This window comes from Epinephelus moara, chromosome 1 (genome assembly GCF_006386435.1).
Source record: "Epinephelus moara isolate mb chromosome 1, YSFRI_EMoa_1.0, whole genome shotgun sequence".
In the NCBI taxonomy this organism is placed as follows: Eukaryota; Metazoa; Chordata; class Actinopteri; order Perciformes; family Serranidae; genus Epinephelus; species Epinephelus moara.
In genome coordinates this window covers 40,962,388-40,982,844 of record NC_065506.1, presented here as the reverse complement: position 1 = coordinate 40,982,844, position 20,457 = coordinate 40,962,388, and the positions used below count along the sequence as shown (strand labels likewise).

General features: G+C 42.7%; 1 protein-coding gene across 2 annotated transcripts; it reads right to left on the bottom strand.

The window, feature by feature from the left end:
- Nucleotides 1-585: 585 nt before the first annotated feature.
- On the bottom strand, nt 586-20,457 carry ankdd1a (ankyrin repeat and death domain containing 1A). 2 transcript variants are annotated; one of them, XM_050043423.1, is made up of 15 exons: nt 20,352-20,457; nt 17,633-17,736; nt 17,413-17,511; nt 13,467-13,565; nt 12,624-12,728; nt 12,273-12,371; nt 11,079-11,177; nt 9,569-9,667; nt 9,342-9,440; nt 7,827-7,925; nt 7,548-7,646; nt 6,643-6,738; nt 6,306-6,507; nt 5,137-5,268; nt 586-4,775 (listed from the first exon to the last, which is right to left on the bottom strand). In XM_050043423.1, the coding sequence occupies exons 1-15, from the start codon at nt 20,383-20,385 to the stop codon at nt 4,714-4,716; spliced, it is 1,527 nt and encodes a 508-aa protein (XP_049899380.1). In that variant the 5' UTR covers nt 20,386-20,457; the 3' UTR covers nt 586-4,713. The 2 variants fall into 2 exon arrangements, with proteins under 2 accessions (XP_049899380.1, XP_049899391.1); XM_050043434.1 differs by having other exon boundaries at nt 6,643-6,735.

Here is a 20,457-nt window from a genome sequence, read left to right as displayed (position 1 = left end):
GTATGTCGTCAGAAATCATGAAAAAAAATCATAGTATAGTATGTCGTCAAAAATCATTAAAAAAAAGTCATAGTATAGCATGTCGTCAAAAATCATGAAAAAAGTATGTCGACAAAAAACATGAAAAACCTCATAGTATAGTGTTGTCAAAAACTACTAAAAAAGAAAGTCATAGTATAGTATGCCGACAAAAATCATGAAAAAGTCAGTACTCTACTTTTACTTTTTTACTTGATTTTTGACGACATACTACTGTGACTTTTTTTGTCAAAGGTGCAAATNTAAAAAAAAGTCATAGTATAGTATGTCGTCAAAAATCATTAAAAAAAGTCATAGTATAGTATGTCGTCAAAAATCATGAAAAAAGTATGTCGACAAAAAACATGAAAAAGTCAGTACTCTACTTTTACTTTTTTACTTGATTTTTGACGACATACTACTGTGACTTTTTTTGTCAAAGGTGCAAATTAAATCAACAGCAGACCTATCAGAAAATTTCTGTTTGTTTTTAGTGAACGTCGCTGAAGGTCCAGATTTGTGGGTAAAAACTGCAATGAGGACATTTGTTTTCAAAGTGGAGTTTTTATTGATCATGTTATGTACACAGCTGCATTGAAAGTTTATACATGAATTATAAGAAATTTGCATTGGTGCAGAAAATGTAGTTATTGCATTGATATTGAAAAAGCAATCTTTTTACAACAATCACTCATCTCGTGAGGGGTTCAAGGACCAGCTGCGCTTTTAAAAAGGTCTGCGCAGAAAATGTTTTCAACTCATGCAAACACAGCTTATATTTATACTCTTCCTACACATTTGATTTAAAACTCAGCTGCTTGACAACAAAACTCTTAACATACAAGGTGCATTCAGTTGCCAGAGTAAAATGTTGGCATTGTACGTTTCCATAAACCAAAGATGTGTTGCATTTGCACGTTCCATACAAATCTTATCAACATGTCTGAAGTGATGTAGTTCAGATTACATGTAAATGAGCTGAGTGTCCAATCAGGAGAAGGAGGTGATGGTGTGATACCGAGGCGAGACAGCTGTCAAGCAGCAGACGACATCAGAGACAACTGTTCAAGACCAACAAAAACAGGGAGTTTGGGACACACCCAGATCCTCAGCTCTCTCTTCATCTCATCTCATCACCACCACCAGCATCTAGACTCCATGGGGGCTCGAAAGATTTTCCACATTTCTTATGTGCAGATGTAAATAAATATTCTTTTTCTCAGAACGAGTCTCTCCTGATTGAAATGAAATGGTTGTCCCTTGTTTGCAGAAATGTCAAAAGCCAACATTTATTCTGGCTATTCTGTTGGGCATTTATGTTGGGATACCATGATACAGGACTATAAAACCATCAAATGTATAATAATACAAATAGTTACAAAAACTGACGTCATTACTGTGTGAAAGTACAGTATGTGTTCACTTCATGCAAAAATGGCAGTTATTTTATACAGCATTAACCCTATTTACACCTGGCATTAAAATACATATTTAGTGTCACCAAAAACAAAACAGTAACATTTAAGTGCATCAGTCCAGTCCATATTCATAAATATGATTACAGCAGAAACAAAAGAACGCTTATAAATACACACACACATACAATTCCTTAAATTCTTTTCATAAGCTAGATTTTATTTTCATGGTTCTGCTCATCATTCCCATGTCTTGTATCATTTTACACACCAGCGAAACAGTTGCCCAGTTTAACCCAGTTACTTTATCTCGAACAGTGCTTTCCAAATTTTTGGCTGATGACCCTTCAAAATAAAGCATGTAACTACTTGTGAGCGATCACCAGCTGTTGCATATGTTTATGAGTTATACACAGATCAGCCAAACGGCTCTTTCCCATATTATTCAAGTAGGTTTTAGAATCCAGAAGAAGTTAGAGACGTTATCCAGGAACTTACAAGAAAAGACTGTGTGGACCTTGAACTAAGGAGACTAAGGAGTAATCTGGACGCTGTGGCTGGACCAGTTGGGAACCACTGCCTTAAAGAGCTTCAGGTGGTGAACCACTGATTTAAAACATAAAGGCAAACACACTCAAAATGTCCATTCTAATCATTTCTGTTAAACTCAGTGCACCATTTACACAGTCTACAATATGTATGCACGAGTGTGGTAAGAGCAATAGGTTAAAGGTTTTCCCTCCAAATTGTGCTTTAGATAACTGGGTTAAACTGAGGACTAAACTGAGGTCGATCTGCTGATGTCACTTGTCCTGATGGAATGCAGTATGCTCTCTCTCTGCAACCAGTTATGGCCTAAACTGGATGTAACACTCAGGTTATAAAGAGATTTTTTTAAGGCCACAGAAACAGAAAGTGCAGAGCCTGAAGTCCCCCGCAAGACAGAAAGGACTGCTGCTGTGGAGCCACAACAGTGTAAGACTTGACATCAGTGTGTAACAACAACAATAGTAATACTAACAAAGATGCTGGTACGTTTATCTGGAAATGTCCATGTGCTTCTGTGGTGACATGATTCAATCATAGCTGTCTACAGTGTGTTCAATGTGTGAGAGCTGCCGCAGAGCGTGGCTGGTGTCGCCACTCTGCCCGGTGATATTTATTCATATAGCACTGCCCTGACGCAAACATCACAAAGATGAATAAAACAGTCAGAGACACAGCGTGGCTGTTTGGAACAACTACAAACACCTTTGATTTACGACGTGGTCAGACAAGACTTTGTAAGAACTAAGTTTGAAGGAGCACAAACCAACCCTCAGGCCCCGCCTACATGTGTGTAGATATTCTTAAAAACTGATATTTTCCTCCATGTTCTGGGCTCTCGTCCACACACAAAGGGAGTTTTAAGTCACTAAAAAAAGAGATTTTTGAAAACACCTTCTAAGGTGCACATCTTTTAAATCTCGTCAATACTTCGGGTCCACGTGGACGTGTAAAACAGGGCGTTTGGGACACAATGATGTCATCTCCTCAGGTTGCGCAGTTGCTTTGTGTAATGAGCATGTGCAAAAAACAACAATTTTTAAAACTCAACCGGAGTCGGTGATGACTGATGAGTTTTAGAATAAGGTTACAGTGCTAACGTTAGATAGTAGCGTTAACGTTACTACTAAGTGGAAACGCACAAGGAAGATAACGTTAATGTTTCAGAGGCTATGCTACAGTAGGCTAACGTTAGCCATTAGCGACTGGATGCTGTGCTGTCATATATAACGTTATAGCCTATGTTACATTGGGGTGATGTTACGCGAGCCGTTACGTCAGTAGGAGGCCTCCATATGGGGAAGACAGACAGGACGCGGAGTTTTCTTAGAACCATATGAAAATGGTACAATCATGAGTTTTTATCTCTGGTGGAATTCACGTACATTTTTAAAAGCATGTTGGCCGATTCCAATATTTCATCTTAAAGCCAATATCGGCCGACACCGATGACGTGCCAATATTATCGAGCATCCCTAGTTCTTTTACATTTTCCTCGCACTGCTTGGTCTAACGACTACTTTACATCTTAGTATTGCTGAACCTCTTCATGAAAAAAAAGAAGGTGTTATTTTGTCCACCTCAATGTCTGCAGATTAAAATCCACCAGAAACAACGTTTTGGATCATTCTTCTTGTAACTGACTTATCACTGATGTAGCCTTCGTCCGTCTTACTAGCCCGGCGAGCGTTTGGAGTCATTGTTGCATTGTAGTGTTGACTGAAATGTTTTGTAGATTGACTGTTGAGTAGACAGATTTCTTTTTTAAGTGAAAGGGGAAAATATATACATACTTGGAAATCCTCAACCCACTGACCAAAGTGTAAAACCTCTTGCAAATTGGATACAGACAATTATTCTGATGGGTAAACAGATGTTAATGAGAAAGTGGAAAGCTGTAGAAGGCCCACTGTTTCAAGAATGGATCTCAGAAATGGTCGTAAAAAATGAAAAGGGAAAATATCGTATGAAATATCCACACACATGTGGACATGGCCTTAATGACAAGACCTTGTTGTCACATGATTCTTAACGTAGTGAAGGTCAATACTGCGTCGCGAGATTTACCTTGAGCGTAATAGCACCACATAGCTGTGTGCGTGATCATGCCCTAAAGTGAGTTTTCCTAGATTAAGCCACGGTTGTTGGTGTTTGTACATTTTTGTTACACACATGCTTTCAGTTGTCTTGTTAAAAGAAAATACTGTTTCAGTCACTGACACAAAAACTGAGAATGTTTCTCCAGTCTCCCTCCGATCTACTTCCCTTTCACTCTGATCAGACTTCCCCACAGCAGGGCTGAATAAATGCAGACTGAAAACACACTTTAACCGCCCCTCACAACACACAATGCAGTTTTTAGAAAGAGGAACTTTAAGAAGAAGAAGCAGGAGAAGCATTACATTATATTAAGCTGTATGATGAGCTGTAGTAATATGCTGAAAAGCCCTTTGTGTACAGAGATGAGGTGTGCCAGCAGGTGTTCGCTGCATGCATTAAAAAGAAGAATAAAAACAAATATTTTACATTTTCACCATTTCATTTACAGGTTTACAACCATCATTTTCTCTGACCCTGAATTCAGAACAATCACAGTATATTCACTGAGTGAATATGTAAACAGGTCATGCTGTGGGTAACACGGAGCTCTGTCATGGGCTCAGTTCTCAGTAGAAGTGGACCTGAAACCTCGAATGTGTTCTGTTGCGTTCACAGTCACTCACAGTGTTTGGTGTCACATTGCAGAGCACATTTTGGGTGAGCTGGTCTCTGCGTTCGCCTTCTGCCGGATGCACTCTGGATGGTACAGAACAACAAGGAGACATCATGCACTTACTGATTCCCACAAAGACCACCACACAAGAAATAGACAAATACAAAAAGACCTCACGCTACTTTACTGGACATCCTTGGTCTTTGTCTGGAGTTGGTCCAAATCAGTGTCAATTGCACAAATATTAAACTGATGAAATAGCTGATCAGAACAACTCTTGCAGTATGTTTTGCCTTCCTCCTGACCAGCCTCACACATCAGATGAGACTGCTGTGTTAGACCATGAGTTAAGGAATACAGAGGCTTCAAAACAACACTCAGGGCTCCATATAGCAGTGACAGCCACCCGAGAATGCAAAGCACAGTGCAGTCTAACAAGCTCACCTGCCAAATCTGTCCGAGAGATTTCCACCAGCCCCTCATAGAGGCCTTTGATCGGGTTCTCCCCCGCCATCACGACTCCGTGAAGCCAGATTAACAGCATTCGGTGACCATGCTCTTTGAAGCTCTTCATACCTTGAAGTTGAATTCAGAATCATAATACGTATTAATATCTACATTTTGTAAAGTACGAGTTATTGTAAGATGAGAAAACTGAAAATCAAGTGGCTGTTGTCTGAGGAATAATGTAGAAATTGCATTTGAATATAAGGAACTATTGATAATTAAGGTGATCTGGAAGTATATTGTGATTTTTGTGGTCAATATCGATAGCTCCCATATTACACAGAGCTATCAATGGTTAAGGCGCTTTTGTAGTCAATATGTGTTGTAGTTATGAACAGAAAAACCCCTGCCCTCGTGTCCTCTCTCTTTCCCTCATCTCCCCCGTTCCCTCCTCCTTCTTTCTCCCTTTTATCTATGAAATATCACTTCCTTGTTTTTGACGAGGAAACTATAAAAGAAGGAGAGGTCGTGACGTCTGTGACAGCGTTTGAGGAGCCAGACTTTGGTGTCAGTTTTATTGGAGTCAATGGGTCGGACACGGCAAATCGCACTATAACTCATCATGTTTGTTGTTTCAAACTTTTACTGAAAAATCCTCCCACCAGATTTAAAAACACACATTATGTGATGCTTACTTGAGTTTCTTATCTAAATATAAGTGATCGTTTTCCTGTTTATTGGTGTCCGAACAGATCATGTCTCTGTCCAGCAGCTGCATCTCAAGCCGCTAAAAGAAAATAAACACACAAACTGGGATAAAAAACATCAGTAAGCGTCACATAATGTGTGTTTTTTAACTAGGTGGAAGGATTTTTCGGTGAAAGTTGAAACAAAAAAATAGCATAAAGACTTGAAGCAGAAGGAAACAGTGAGCACTCTCACCAAAGCTCAAAAACTCCTGCTCCTGCTCCATATTTATGTACAAACATGAGATTGGTACTGATCTTTCAGCTGCTGGGCTCAGACAGCCAGTTCAGATAATCAATTCAGAGGTTGAGAAACATGCTCTGAGGGACTTACAGAAGCCACTGATATTTCAGCAGTCATGCATCTCCCGTGTATTTAATTCACATTTTAAACCATTTCAGCAGCTCAACACAGCTCACCTGTCCACTGGTGTTCGATAGCTCGTATATGTGCATCGCTGAATTCCCAGTGTTGTGCCAGGAGCTTCCACTCCCCGCGGCACAGGAGCTTGGTGGCGAGGTTCCACAGGACCGAGCGGATGTGCTGCGTCTCTGGCTGGCGGTCCTGCTTGAAGCTCAGAGGCCTCCCCACCCAGGAGTCCTGCTCACTGCCCATCTGATCCTAAAGTTTGTCATACATAATGTACATGTAGGTTTACATCTGGCGTGCTGTGTGCAAAGCATCTAAAGTTAACACAAGCCACCATATCGGTTTTTGGATCTGAACAAGATTAACCACTACAGAGGATTAACTTACCTTCTCCCATTTATAAAAACGGTCAGCTTTGATGATCATGTCGACCAGGATGACATGGTTTCCTCTGGCTGCCACCTCCAGACACGTTTTCCCCTGCTGTGTGTATCATATGACCAAAAACACACACTGAAGAGAATTTGTACATACACCGATCAGCCAAACCATTAAAACCACTGACAGGTGAAGTGAATAGCTTTGATTATTTTGTTCCAGTGCATTGTTCTGCTGGGAAACCTTTGGTTCTGGCATTCATGTGGATACCACCTGACATGTTCCACCCACTCAAACACCAGTGCACACCAAGTGCCCCCCCACATGGCAACAGTACTCCCCAATGGCAGTGGCCCCCCAGCAGGATAATGCACCATGCCACACTGCAAACATGGCTCAGGAACGGCCCAAGGAATGTGACAAAGACCTCAAAGTGTCAACCTGGCCTCCAAATTCCCCAGATCCCAGTCTGAATGAGCATCTGTGGCACGTGCCATTAACCCACCTCACAACCCACTGCACTAAATGGATCTGCCACCAACGCACTGGTGCCAGACACCACAGGACACTCCCAGAGATCCTGTGTCCATGCCTCGACAGGTCAGAGCCAAGTCCCATCCAAGGAGGCCTCACCTTGGATTAGGGGTACATCTGGGGTACCGGCACGTCACAAGAATCCTTGAGCAGATTGGGACCTGGGAAATTTAGAAGCCAGGTCGACACCTTGAGCTTTTCTTCACGCTCCACAGGCCATTTCTAAACAGTTTTTGTAGTGTGGCATGCTGCTTTTTTCTGCCATTGGGGAGTACTGTTGCCATGAGGGAGGGTACTTGGTCTGCAACGGTGTTTGAGTGGGTGGAACATGTCAGGTGGTATCCACATGAATGCTAGCTTCATTCTGTGCTGTGTGGTACCTTGTCAGTCAGATTGAGGTTAACACCAGAGATCAGCATCATCTCAGCCATGTCCTGCCAGCCGTACTCTGCTGCGATGTGCAAAGCAGTCTGTTGTCTCTGTGAACCACATGACAGAATTCTGACATTACTGCACTGCAGCCTTTGTGTCATTTCCCCTGAGAACCATCACCACGTCACTGGGAGCTCAGATTTAATAGATTGAAGGAGGTCCTGCAGAGCCAGCTGATTACATGTTCTTTACTGAGCGCCAGTAAAGCTGTAAAGGTTTGTACTCACACAGTCAGCGATGTCCAGGTCACAGTCGGCGTCTATGAGCAGGCGTAGCACCTCTGTGTGGTTGCTGAACACAGCGAGGTGGAGCGCTGTGTTGCGTTGCTGTTTCAAACACAAAGACAGAAGAACTTTCATCAGATAACAACATCAGCTACAAAGATTACATGTTTCCTGACATTAGCAGGTAGCTACATGTAGCAGTGTAGGCTAGTAATGTAAACACTTGGAGTAGTGTGGAACAGATGAACATATTAAAATATCCAAGCTGACGTTAGCATGTCAAAAAGTAGAAAAAACCCTTTGGAGTATTCTGATTGGTCTGGTCTTTGTCTCCTGAGGTTTTTACTCACAGTGACTTTAACTTTAGCCACATTTAATATGAACATATAGATAAAGCACAAAAGGTCCCCTTTAAGATTAATCTGGGCTATTTGGTTTCAAAGATTATACAAATTATTTTGTCATGTGGGAACTTAAGAAACAGACCTTAACAGTACATTGTTTATATTGTAGACCCAAATGCTCACACTTCCCCTCGATCACTGTTGTGGGTTTCAAAAACATGACAGAAACTGGCAGAAACTTTGCAGATCTGGAGGCAGATTTTGTTTCAGTCTTCAGAGGCACATATCAAGAGCTAGAATCAATATATATTTATCTTTAAAGCCACTCCGTGCAGATTTGTTTTGCAAGCATCTTCTGAATTATCTAACTAAAATCAAAGGAGCTTCTGTCCATATTTAATTTGTTTTCTCGACAGCCATTCATCTGATCGACGTCACACTTGATAGGTGTGTTGAGGATCAAAGGAAGTGCAGCGGCGAGTGCAATATTTATTAGTGGTGTGTTACTACCGTCAGAAGTACACACTTTTAAGTGTATTGAGAGGAGACCCTTTAATCTGTTACACTGCTGAACAGCATGCTGGGAACAGCTCTCCCTCTGTCACTCCAGAAGGAAAGCAATCAGCCCATTCTGCACAGACACTGCACTACTTCTGATAATTTGAAGTTTTGTTGTTGTTAAAAAAAAAAAAGAGCCATCCATCCATCCATCCATCCATCCATCCATCCATCCATCCATCGTTAGCCAGCAATATCTGTAGGAGGGGAAGAGAGGGTAGCAGCATTCAATGCTTTCTGCCAGGGGCTCTTAATAATAATTCCACGGAAGGTTAATAAGTGGTGGATGATGCATGCTGTGTCCCACACTGTGCACTGAAGCACTTTACAATGTACTTCACAATCCCACGCTCCTTGGAAATGCCCTTGGGCAAAGACTAAACCTGAAATTGCTCTCGAAGGTTGGCTAGCACCTTGCATGGCAGCTCCCTGCCGTCAGTGTGTGTATGTGTGTGTATGGGAGAGAGGCACATTGTAAAGCGCTATGGATAAACTTTTCTACCCAAAGAGGTCAGCGTGGAAACTTCCTTAGTGTGAGGATGCTCTTAAAAATATCCTACATCTACTACATCATACAAACAAAGACCCGAGTCACATGACATCTGACATTACTCACATTGTCCACAGCATCTCTGTTGATTCCTGCCTCCAGCAGCAAACTGGCCTCTCTGTCGAAGCCATGCTGAGCCGCGTAATGCAGAGCGTTCGCATTCTTCTGCAGACAGGAGAAAACAAGAGCTTAAGACTCGAGGTCTTTGCGACTGTAGAAAGATTACAATATATTTTTAATGTCTTGTATCTATTGCAAATGATATATAACTTTAAATTAAAAAAAACCCATACATTAGTTTGTGCGTTGACGTTACAGCCAGACTCCAGCAGCAGTTTGACACATTCATAGTGACCTCCATCAGCTGCCAGGTGCAACACTGTGAGACCATCCTAAAAACACAACAGGTACACAACATCCTACACTGAGTCCAATTTTGTCGCTGCCCATTATGTACCACAGCCCCACTAATGAAGTAACAAAAACTTGTCTGACAGGAAGGCAATCCAGGCACTAAAAAAAAATATATTAAAAAAATGTCGAAAACGAGGACGGAATTATAAAAAAGCCACTGCAGGTCTTCATCGGGGCTTTCAAAACATACAACACAGTATGGCCTCACCTAAGCCCTGTTTCCACCGAGCTGTACAGTTCAGTTCAATTCAATACGCTTTTTTTCAGTTTACACTGTGAAAAGTTGTGGATGGTACCAATGGAACCGTTCCGTACTGTCCCCATTTTTGGTCCCCCCTCTGTTGGGGTACCTAGCACACAGATCTGGCACTAAAAGGTGGAGCTGTGAACACTGCAGTCTGATTGGTCAGTAGAGGACGGTCACTCTGCTCAGGGCTGAGTTGTGGCTGGTTCTGAGGCTCATGTAACCACTGTTCATACTGTGGAGAGTTTTATTAGTAAACTGTAACTATAAAATGAAAGGATGTTTTGCTGTCACTGGGCTGACTGCCGGCAACTTTTAAGGTGGAACCTTAACTTGTAATGTTACTCAATGCATGCGTTCACGATGTGAATCCATCAACACACCTTAAATTTCACTGTGACAACTTGGACCATTACTTTAGTCCTTATATGACATACAATTTTACTAATGAGTGGATCTTCAAGCATTTAAAAATATATATTAATTTCGACAGGATGATGCGAACTGCATATATTCCAGTCCTCACAGTCCAGGAAAGAAAAGTATTGTGGAGCATTTCTCCTGTGGGCTACGGCACACTAAACCCCTGAGCTTGCCTGAGAAGGACCAAATGCACATTTATATTTTTAAATATCCCATGGAGAGAGACTCTCACTGCAGCCTGTTTTATTTTGTTCTGAAAATGTCAACGTGCAGCCTCGTTTTGTGGACGATGAACGAGATGCAGACTTCCATCTGTGTCACTTGTAATAAGGAAATACAGTGAGTGCAGGACGGAGCAGTGAGTGGCAACAACCCCGCCCACATTTAAGAGTACTGTTTGCAGTGGAAATACTAGGGTCTAGGTACCGTGTCTGAAGGGTTACTTTGGTTACAAAGGTACCATACTGAAAGTGTTTGGTGGGAATGGGGCTCTATGTAGTGGCAAACATGTTGACTCTTTTAATGATTTCGTCACTACAATAAAGGCTTTTTAATAATTCCTTCCTCGTTGCCTTCCTGTCGATCCTGTTGTTTCCCATTCTCCACGAGCACCCAACACAAAGTTTTGATCTCCGTTTGTATATACAGAGCAACCAGTCGCCTCTCTCTTCTTATCAAAAAAACTGGGCCTTGAAGTCTGCAGCCCAGTCCAGTCCACTCACTATATTTCTCTCATCAACGTCGACTCCAGTCTCCACCATCTTCTGCAGGACCTCTGTGTGCCCACGCTTCGCTGCCAGATGCATGGCTGTGTTCTCTTCCTGTAGTCCAGACATAACAACACATTACCCATTCTGACACAACTTCCTCTGCATACAATCCATCCATCAAAACATGTCAAGAGGGGCTGTTAACACCTTACAGGCAAGTCAATAGTTTCTTAACACTGACCTCGTTAGTGTGTTGGCTTGTGTTGAAACTGTCACATAAACCAGTAATGCCCAACATTTAGTGTCTCAGGTAGAAGCCCTGTCAGATGAGGGACTGGTGGTGTGGTAATGTTAACAATGTTCTTCTTCTTCTTCTTTTTAACTAGTTTTGGTTACATTTGCATTTATACTCCTCCCACACAGAGCTGCAGGAGCTCAATATTTCAACAGTGACTCTTATTTTCCCAAAGATGTTACCAAATTATTATTTCTATTTTTTTAGCAGAGTAACACCACAGTATTTTCACGGTACACGCTGTCAACTGCAGAAGTACCCCCTGTTAAAAATCGCTGAAGTGGACCATCAAATCGGGCTAACTCTTCTGAGGAACACAAAACATCTTAAATCTGTTTTTATTGTAGCTTATGTCATGCAAAGTTTGACAATGCAGATAAAACTACAGGACTATAGGAAGCAGACTTTGGGCACTAGATTTAGCAAACTGGAAAAATACATGCCAGCAACACGCTTATGTTCTAGCATCTAACCCTGCATGGGCAAAGCACTGACTTTGATATTTAAATGCATCCCTCAGCTGGGACTCACACATGTACTGGGTAGTGATGCAAGTCAAACTCACTTTCATGGAATGTGTTCGTGGTTCACGGTGACCACTAACTGTGAACTAGGCCTTACCTCAGCTGTACCATGCTTAGTGGCAGCTGCAGTGTGGTTCAGGCTGTGATTGATTTCATCAAAAGCTGCTTCAGTGTGTGAAGCTTTGCAGCAGTGTTGAAATATTTACTCTGAGCCGGCCGTTGAAAGTATCAGAGGCAGATAAATTAGTGGCCCTTTTCCCCGCCCTCTATACACAGGATTTAAAGTCTGAACACATCCTGCTTTGTAATGTTTGTTGGTGTAAAGACGGATTAATATCTCTTAAATGATGGCTGCAGCTCTACTGTAGTGTGTGTGTGTGTCTGTACCTTGTCCTTCAAACCATGTGTGCAACCCATCCCAATCAGAAACTCCACCACTTCAAACTGTCCGTGTTCAGCAGCCAGGTGGAGCGCAGTCTTCCCTGACTGGTGAGAGAGACATCAGCAGGTTACACACAGGAGCAACTGTACACAGACTGTATACACACAGTGTTCAAATAGAAGAGTCATGTCCTGTTCATTCAATGGAATTTAATTTAACAGCAAAATGTTTGTTATAACAAAGATGTGGAAAGAAAGGGAGGATTTAGACTGGTATATTTTACAGTAAGATATTTCTATTTTTACAATTTGCACAACATCAGTCTGTGAATTTAAAATAGTGTCACTAAGAGTCACTTTGTCAACTCTGTCCAGACAGATGTCTTCCAGGTCCTCCATGATGAACTCCAACACTCTGATGTGACCTCGCTGGGCGGCACAGTGCAGCATACTCAGACCATCCTAACACACACACACACACACAAACACACACAATGACAATGGGATTCCAAATGCTGTAATGATGCAAATTTTCCCTGCTGTGGGACGACAGACTGGACAGTTTGCGGTGGTACTTGGTGGCTTTAGATGCACCGATACAAGTTGGATTTAGGCCAGGGGACCAAGAGGGCTGGTGAGTGGCATCAGTGCCTTCATCATCCAGGAACTGCCTACACACTCTGGCCACATGAGGCCGGTCTGACAATCGCTCTGAGGATTTCATCCCGGTACCTAACAGCAGTACCTCTGTGCGACCCTCCAAGGTGCAGTTTTTAACTGATAATCTCAACTAAAACAATCCCTGAGTGCAAAATCACAGTCTTTCACATTGTGTGAAAGTTGATGTCTGAATGATGTTAACAAAAGGTTGGCTGTGGGAATGTCGTACAAGCAAGTAAAATTAGCAAGCGCTAGCACATTTGCAACATGAGGGAGGCGACTCTAGTCAGTTATGCTCAAGAGTTACAACATTAAGACAAGCAAAAGACGCTCAACAGACTGACATCCCCAGTACATATTTCACATTACACACTTTCGCTATAGACTATAAACTGCTTAAATAAAGTCATGGAAATTGGGTGAAATACTGTGGTAAAGTCAAGGAAAAGTTTTGAAAATTTGGAGGTAAAAATGTGTGGGAGTCTCACAATGAGCTCATAGTTTGACTCTGCAGTGATGACGAAATGATGCAGCTCTTACTTTGTTTTCACAGTTGAGCTTTGCTCCACAGGACACCAGGATCTGCAGGACTTTCAGGTGGCCAAACCACGATGCCAGGAGCAGAGCATTCATGCCAAACTGTGGACAAACATTTCAGACCATTACATGACAGTGAAGCTCTGATAGTACAAGTATATGAAGGAGCACATGAGCCTAATGAAGCTCAGCGTGAGTTCAATCAGGAAGACTTTCTTTGTGCTCATCCATTCACAATTCTCTCCATCCCACTCCCTCTGCTTCTTCACTCTTCTAATTATCCAATCAAACTTCGGCAAGATCTCTATCAGCCAATCAGGATGCTACTGCAAAATTTTAAATCTGCTCTCTCTTCTGCTGCTGTCAGCTGACATTTTAGGCAGCACTGTCACACCCTCCTCCACCCTGTTCACCTCCAGCCATCGTATCCACAGTCCAGCACGAGGTCACCAAAGGGATCATTCCTCTACTCATCCAGATCATCAGGACTTCTCCATCTTCTTCTCATCTCATCTTCACCACCTCTACCACCACCAGTGTCTAGACCCCAGGGAGGGGTGTTCCCTGTTCTACTAAGGATTCATCATCCTCCATAAATATACACCATACAACTTCTAACACAGTGTATTATAGGGCAATTTGATCCTTCCTGAGTTTCCATAAATTTACTTCAGTTTTGGCCATAAGTGGAGATATGGGATGGCAACCTCCAAACATCAGGCATAAATGTCAAATGTTTTGGCTTTGGAATTAACTTGTGAAGATGTCGGATCAGAGACTCATGGAAAAGATTTTCAATTGGGACGCCTCCCACTGTCATCCTGGGCTGACAGGTTGAAATCATTATTTTATCTGAAAAACTTGTCATTTATTTTCCAGAAAAGATTAACCTCTGCTATTCAGGAGATTAGAAGTGAAATGCTTTGCATGTTTACAGAAAAATGGTCTGTTGACATATGGTATGAACCGAAACTCATTGTCTCATAACGAATAGCTTCAGTGTGGAACCTTCCGTGAAGTATAATCTAAACAAAAGATAAAGATCCCCGTGTGCACAGTTACGCTCAGGAACTTACCGAGACTGGAAAGTTTAACGCCGCCCCAGAGGAGGACAGACTTTGTTGTGAAATTAAGGTGAAGTTGAGGATGAGGTTCGTTTATTGTTTTACCGTCCTGTATATGAAGATATAAGGGATTTACTTTTCAGTAAAATGACCTCTATCTATGTTCATTTCTTTTGGCTGGATGATGAAAAAATTGAGTTTTGTTTCAGGAGGGGAGCCTTTTTTGTGGCTGAATTTCTTTGCCAGGCCTGGGTTAGAAGGCAGAGTATTCTGTGTCTGGACTGAGTACTTAAATAATGTACTTTGGATTGTTAGTGCAACACCATTATAATGGTGTCTCTCCTGACTGAACTCACCTTGGTCTCTCTCTTTTATATTGTCTGGTCGAATGGCTGGTTTTACGTTGGAAAGGTTCCTATCCGAGTTAGTTGTGTCAGCAGGCTCAGTGCCAGTCTCACCGTACCCAGTCTGTCTAAATGTAACATCTTCTTTGCTATTCTGCATCAGTGCATCATGCAGTGGCTCATTTTTCATGAGCCACTGAGCAACTGTCATAGGAATGAACAAGGCAGCGCCTCCAACGCTGCTTCCAGCTCTCGTTACACATCCATGCTTTGGACATGCTCATCTTCCTTTGCTATACATCTCTCATAGTCTTTTCCTTTAGAGTCAGACTAAAGACAGAGGATCATTTTGTTTCTTGAGACAAACTCAGTGTTTTAGGGATGTTTCACCCCTTATGAAGCTGCCGTCCCACAGTTTCAGCTCCAGCAATGATGCGGTCATTCCTAAATGACTTTATTTTTCCATCTCTTTAATCTTGGATAATAAGATGAGTAAAAATGACATAGAAGCCACAGATAATTTTATCCTTGCATGCTCAACTCTGGTTGCTGCTCCTGAAAAGCTTGTCCCCCTCATTATGCAAAGTATTGGGCCTCTTTCCTCTGCTTAGTCAAAACTGTGTAATTTAGGGATAATTTTGATCAATCAGTCATTTGGTACCCACATGAAGCACCTGACCAAATCTTGTTTTTTTCCCACATGAGAAACATATGAATCTGAGATCTGTTGTTTCAACTGCTGAATAGGAAATGATTCTACATGCCTTTATCTCATCTCACTTTGACAACTGTAATGCACTCTTCTCCTCACTGAGTTTGTCTGCTCTTGCTCGACTGCAAGCAATCCAGAATGCTGCTGCCAACTAACTAGATCAAATAGAGGCTCTCATTTTACACCTATACTGAAATCCCTTCATTGGCTCCCTGATGACTTCAGGATCCAGTTCAAAATTCTCATTCTTACAGAGCATTACACAGTCAGGTAGCTGAACTACTTCACCCGTATTCTTCAACTCGCTGTCTTCGATCAAATACGCTGCAGTTGTCGTCTGTCCCTCACACTCGCCTTAAGAGACATGGTGATTGAGCTTTTGCAGCTGAAGCACCTAAATTTTGGGATGCTCTGCCTGCTCCCTTACACCCTGCTGAGTCTGTGGTTTCTTTTAAAAGCCAGCTAAACACACACCTGTTCAGACAGGTGTTTGGGTAACTTCTCAACTCAACTCAAATTTATTTCTAAAGCACATTTAAAAGTGCTGTACGAAAGGAATAAAATGCTAAAAACACACACATGAGAGGCAACATAACTGTCAGGTTCACAGCTCACAGATTTAGAGACACAACACACACAGGCACAGAGAAAGCCACGTCAGGGGGACTCAAATGCTAATAAATAAAAGTAAGTTTTGAGCCTGGACATAAAAGAGTCAATGAAGAGGGTGGAACTAATTGGGAGGGGGGTGCTGACACAGAAAAGATCAGCCCTGAGCTTAAGTCTGGAGCGGGGGACAGCCATGAGCCCTGGGTCAGCTGACGTGAGGGACCTGGGTGTAGAATAGGGGGTTAGGAGGTCTGCGATGTAGGATGGGGCCGGACCATTGTGGTGGCGAAAAGGCCTAGAGATACTTGACCCTTAAGGTCAAGTTAGAAGCCAAAAAAATGAGCAACCCTGAATGGTCTCACTCTGGAGAAGTCTTAGAACAAGGTGACCTGGCAAACATTGTGATGGTGAAACATTGTGACGGGGAAACTTGTGACGGGGAAACATTGTGATGGGGAAATAGATGTCATTGGCAGAACAAGTTGTGGTAAAGATGAAGATAAGCGCAAGTTCTGGAAACAGCAGGAAATCACGCCCACACATTTACACACACATGAAAAGTTAGGCATGACGTTTATCTGAGGAGGAGCATAAGAATGTTCGGTGAACTGCTCTACGGGGCTGTCTCATTGTTGCGGTATGTGAANAAAGATGAAGATAAGCGCAAGTTCTGGAAACAGCAGGAAATCACGCCCACACACTTACACACATGAAAAGTTAGGCATGATGTTTATCTGAGGAGGAGCATAAGAATGTTCGGTGAACTGCTCTACGGGGCTGTCTCATTGTTGCGGTATGTGAAGTTTGTATTTGTGTCTTCAATTAAGTCCCGCAAAGGCTGCAAGACGGATCCCTTATACAGACTCCTTCTTCAACACCATTAAAGGCTTTGTACACAAACAGGAGAACTTTAAAATCAAGTCTGAACTTCACAGGTAGCCAAGGGAGAGAGGCTTAAACAGATGTGATATGGTCTCTCCTCTGGGTACCTTTGAGGAGTCTGGCAGTGGCGTTCTGAACCACTTGGAGGCGGGACAGAGAGGACTGACTAATAAAGGTGTACGAGACGAGTACGAGTAGGAGTACGAGAGAGCTAGAGTAGTCTAAAGGGGAGGAGAGTGTCAGCTGTTAGTGCAGCAAATGTAAAAGCATTAGAACAGGCTAAGGGTGGAATCACTGTCATGTCATATCACTATCCCCCTGCTAATGTGTGTACGTACAGAGTCCTTTTCATCCACTTCAGTGTCATGGTCCAGTAGAAGACGCAGAGCCTGTTCATTCCCAGCTCCTGCCGCCCAGTGCAGAGCTTTACGGTCTATCTGCACAGAGACAGGCAGAGAGATACATGACTGAGTGATGCTGCTGCTGTGAAAAACACCTACTGAATATTGAAAGCAGTGACCAGCATGGATACACAAAATTGTACCTGTTTGTCCTTACTTTATTTTTGGCATTGACGTCCACACCCTTCTTGATCAGCTCCTGAATTCTCCCTGTGTCGTTCCTCTTTGCAGCATCATGGAACTCCTTTTCTGACCACAGCACTATCAGGGATGATAGACAGGAGGAATATCAAGCCGTCTGCCTTCTCTCCAGTATAACAGAACTAGATGGCATTCGGCCTGTGGTGCTCGAAGCACCAAAAAATACCTTTGAAAAACTCAACAGCAATGTCTCTTCCCAGAAATCATGACCTGGTTACTAAAGATAATCCACAGACCTTGTTGTGAGCAGTTTTTCTTTTCCACCAAACTACACACGTCAACCGCATCACTGCGCAGAAGGAAGTGTGCATTTACTCATAGAGAGTCTCGTGCTCATGACAGCGTGAGATGTAATCATTAATGGCATCGTTCTCGGCCAAGCAGTGAACGATCCATCCACTGCTAGGTGAGCTAGCAGTTTGGTAGACAGAAAATAGTTCCTACATGAAACTGCTCACAACAAGGTCTGTGGATTATTCAGATGTATTTTCTTTGCGCTTTGAGCACCACAAGGCGAGTGCCTTTGAGTTCCATTATAGACCCTTTTTGGTGCCGACATCACAATGACGTCAGTTTGTTAGCTGGAGGCAAAACACGACTCTCCACCACAGGGCTGTAGGCTACATAGGAGTCTTAAAATGTCATCTTGTTGTGTTACTGGGAGCCAGAATAGAAAGAGTCATGGCTCAAAACTTGAATTTGAACACATACCAGAGACAACCATGGTTAAATGGGATAAGACCAAAGGACTGGACGGAGGCGACCATCAAAAATGCTCACATGTGCAGCGCACACTTCATATCAGGTTAGGGAAAAGTATTTCCTGTTGTAGGGATGAATAACGTTATGTGTATTCAGGGTTATCATGTCCACCTCATCAGAAACTGGGGAGCTATTAAGAGGAATACTGGATCTCTCTGTAACGCTAACTATTTAGCGCATTAGCGAATGTTAGCTTCGATAGCAAAATTTGTGAGATTGGCATAGTAATCAACCACAAAGCTTCCTATGACATCATCCATCCACTGAGTGAGAGCATACGGGTCGGCCAGTCTGGTCCTGTTGGTCTGTGTTTACTTATTCAAGTAACACTTGCGGTCCCGGAGAGAGAGTGACCTGACATGGTGCGTTCATAAATTCAGTCTGATGCTCTACAGTACAATGAGAGCCCTGTTGGTCGCAGAAAGTGCTCCGAATTTACGAACGGTTCAGTTTGTGCCAGAGTGCGCGCCAGAACTCAGAATGAGTATTTCTGAATGCACTTTTCACATCATCTTCCTTCATTGTCTGAAACAAGCCAACATAACTTGCTAGCTAATGACTGTGGAGAATTGTTTCGCCTCCAGCTAAACCCCGCCCACCAAAAATCTCATACTGTTTACTAACAGATGGCAGACATCTCTACAGCATATCTCCAACACTCAGCAACTCACACCAAAACAATCTAAACTGATAAATAGCACAGGAGGTAAGAGGAAAAATATGTATTTTTGGTTTGGGGGTGAATTGTCCCTTTAAATGCAATCATAGCGCTTGACCACATACATCTACACCTGCATCTCCGGTGTCCACATCCAGATCTGTTTGCTATCCGATCACGCTAACATCACATCCTCCTCTTCTGCAAACATTTCCAGCAGCAGACTACAACATCATATCCTGTGCGCTGCAATAACAGATGTTATCTGCCCATGAAGTTGCGTTACTGCATGGGCACTTTTGTTGAACCAAATGGAGAGCAGACACTTCGTCTCACTGTGACTCCCTCCTCGGCTATCATCCGTGTTTTCTTTTTCTTGCCAGTCACTACCCGTTGAGTGTTGTCTTCTTCCTTCTTCCTGTGTCCGGCTGGCGCACCTCGCTTACCTATTCCTGCCCACAGAGTTGTTGCATGTGGATAGGAGACGCATTTACACTTGTGTTCGATGTGGTCACAATGCGTCCCTCACCACCTTCACAAGTGGTGTGGCAGATCGGATAACAATCTGTCCTCAATGCGTTTCGAGTGTATTTACACCTGTAGCTTCATGTGGTCAGGAGCAACCCAATCACAAAAAACGCATGTTAATGCCAGGTGTAAAAGGGGTACAAGACTCAAGTAATAACCCTATGTATTATTGGCTGTAGTATTAAGAAACACAGCACACTGGAATATTGCACCTGGAGGATGCTGGACATGCTCTCATATGCTCATACTGAAGTCCTGTGGTCGACTTCCCAAAACCCTCCACCATGTGCAATAACAGACATGTGTAAACTGTGTCAGTCTGACAGGCACATGGGGGTGAGGCTGAAAAACGTCCTCTGATGTTTCAACGTTTCCTTATGCATGCTGTAACATGACTGTCTTCATACAGGGAGATAATTCACTTAAAATGTGGAAATACTAAGTTACTTAAAAAAAATCTCTGCAGGCAGCCTAATAGGAAATGAATATTGTGGTTAACACGTCACATTTTGTACAGTAAGTCCACCGTCATAATGAAAAAACAGACACAGATATGGTGATAAGAAAGAAACTATGGTTACAGTAACACAGTGCCCATTCTGACTGTTGTAGAAGTGTAAAGCGTTTATCCCCTGTGTGGTGAACACGGACATCCTGCTGCTGCTGACAGATGTCAGGTCGCTCCCTGAGGCTCACTGAGTGAAAATCACTGGTGGTTGATACTCACAGATATCATCCTCCGACACCAGGTCGTCCTCCATCTTTACTCCGGTTTAAAGGCGCCTCTGTCTCTCTGCTTCCACCTCTCCCATCGCAGCACTGACTGTAGTATG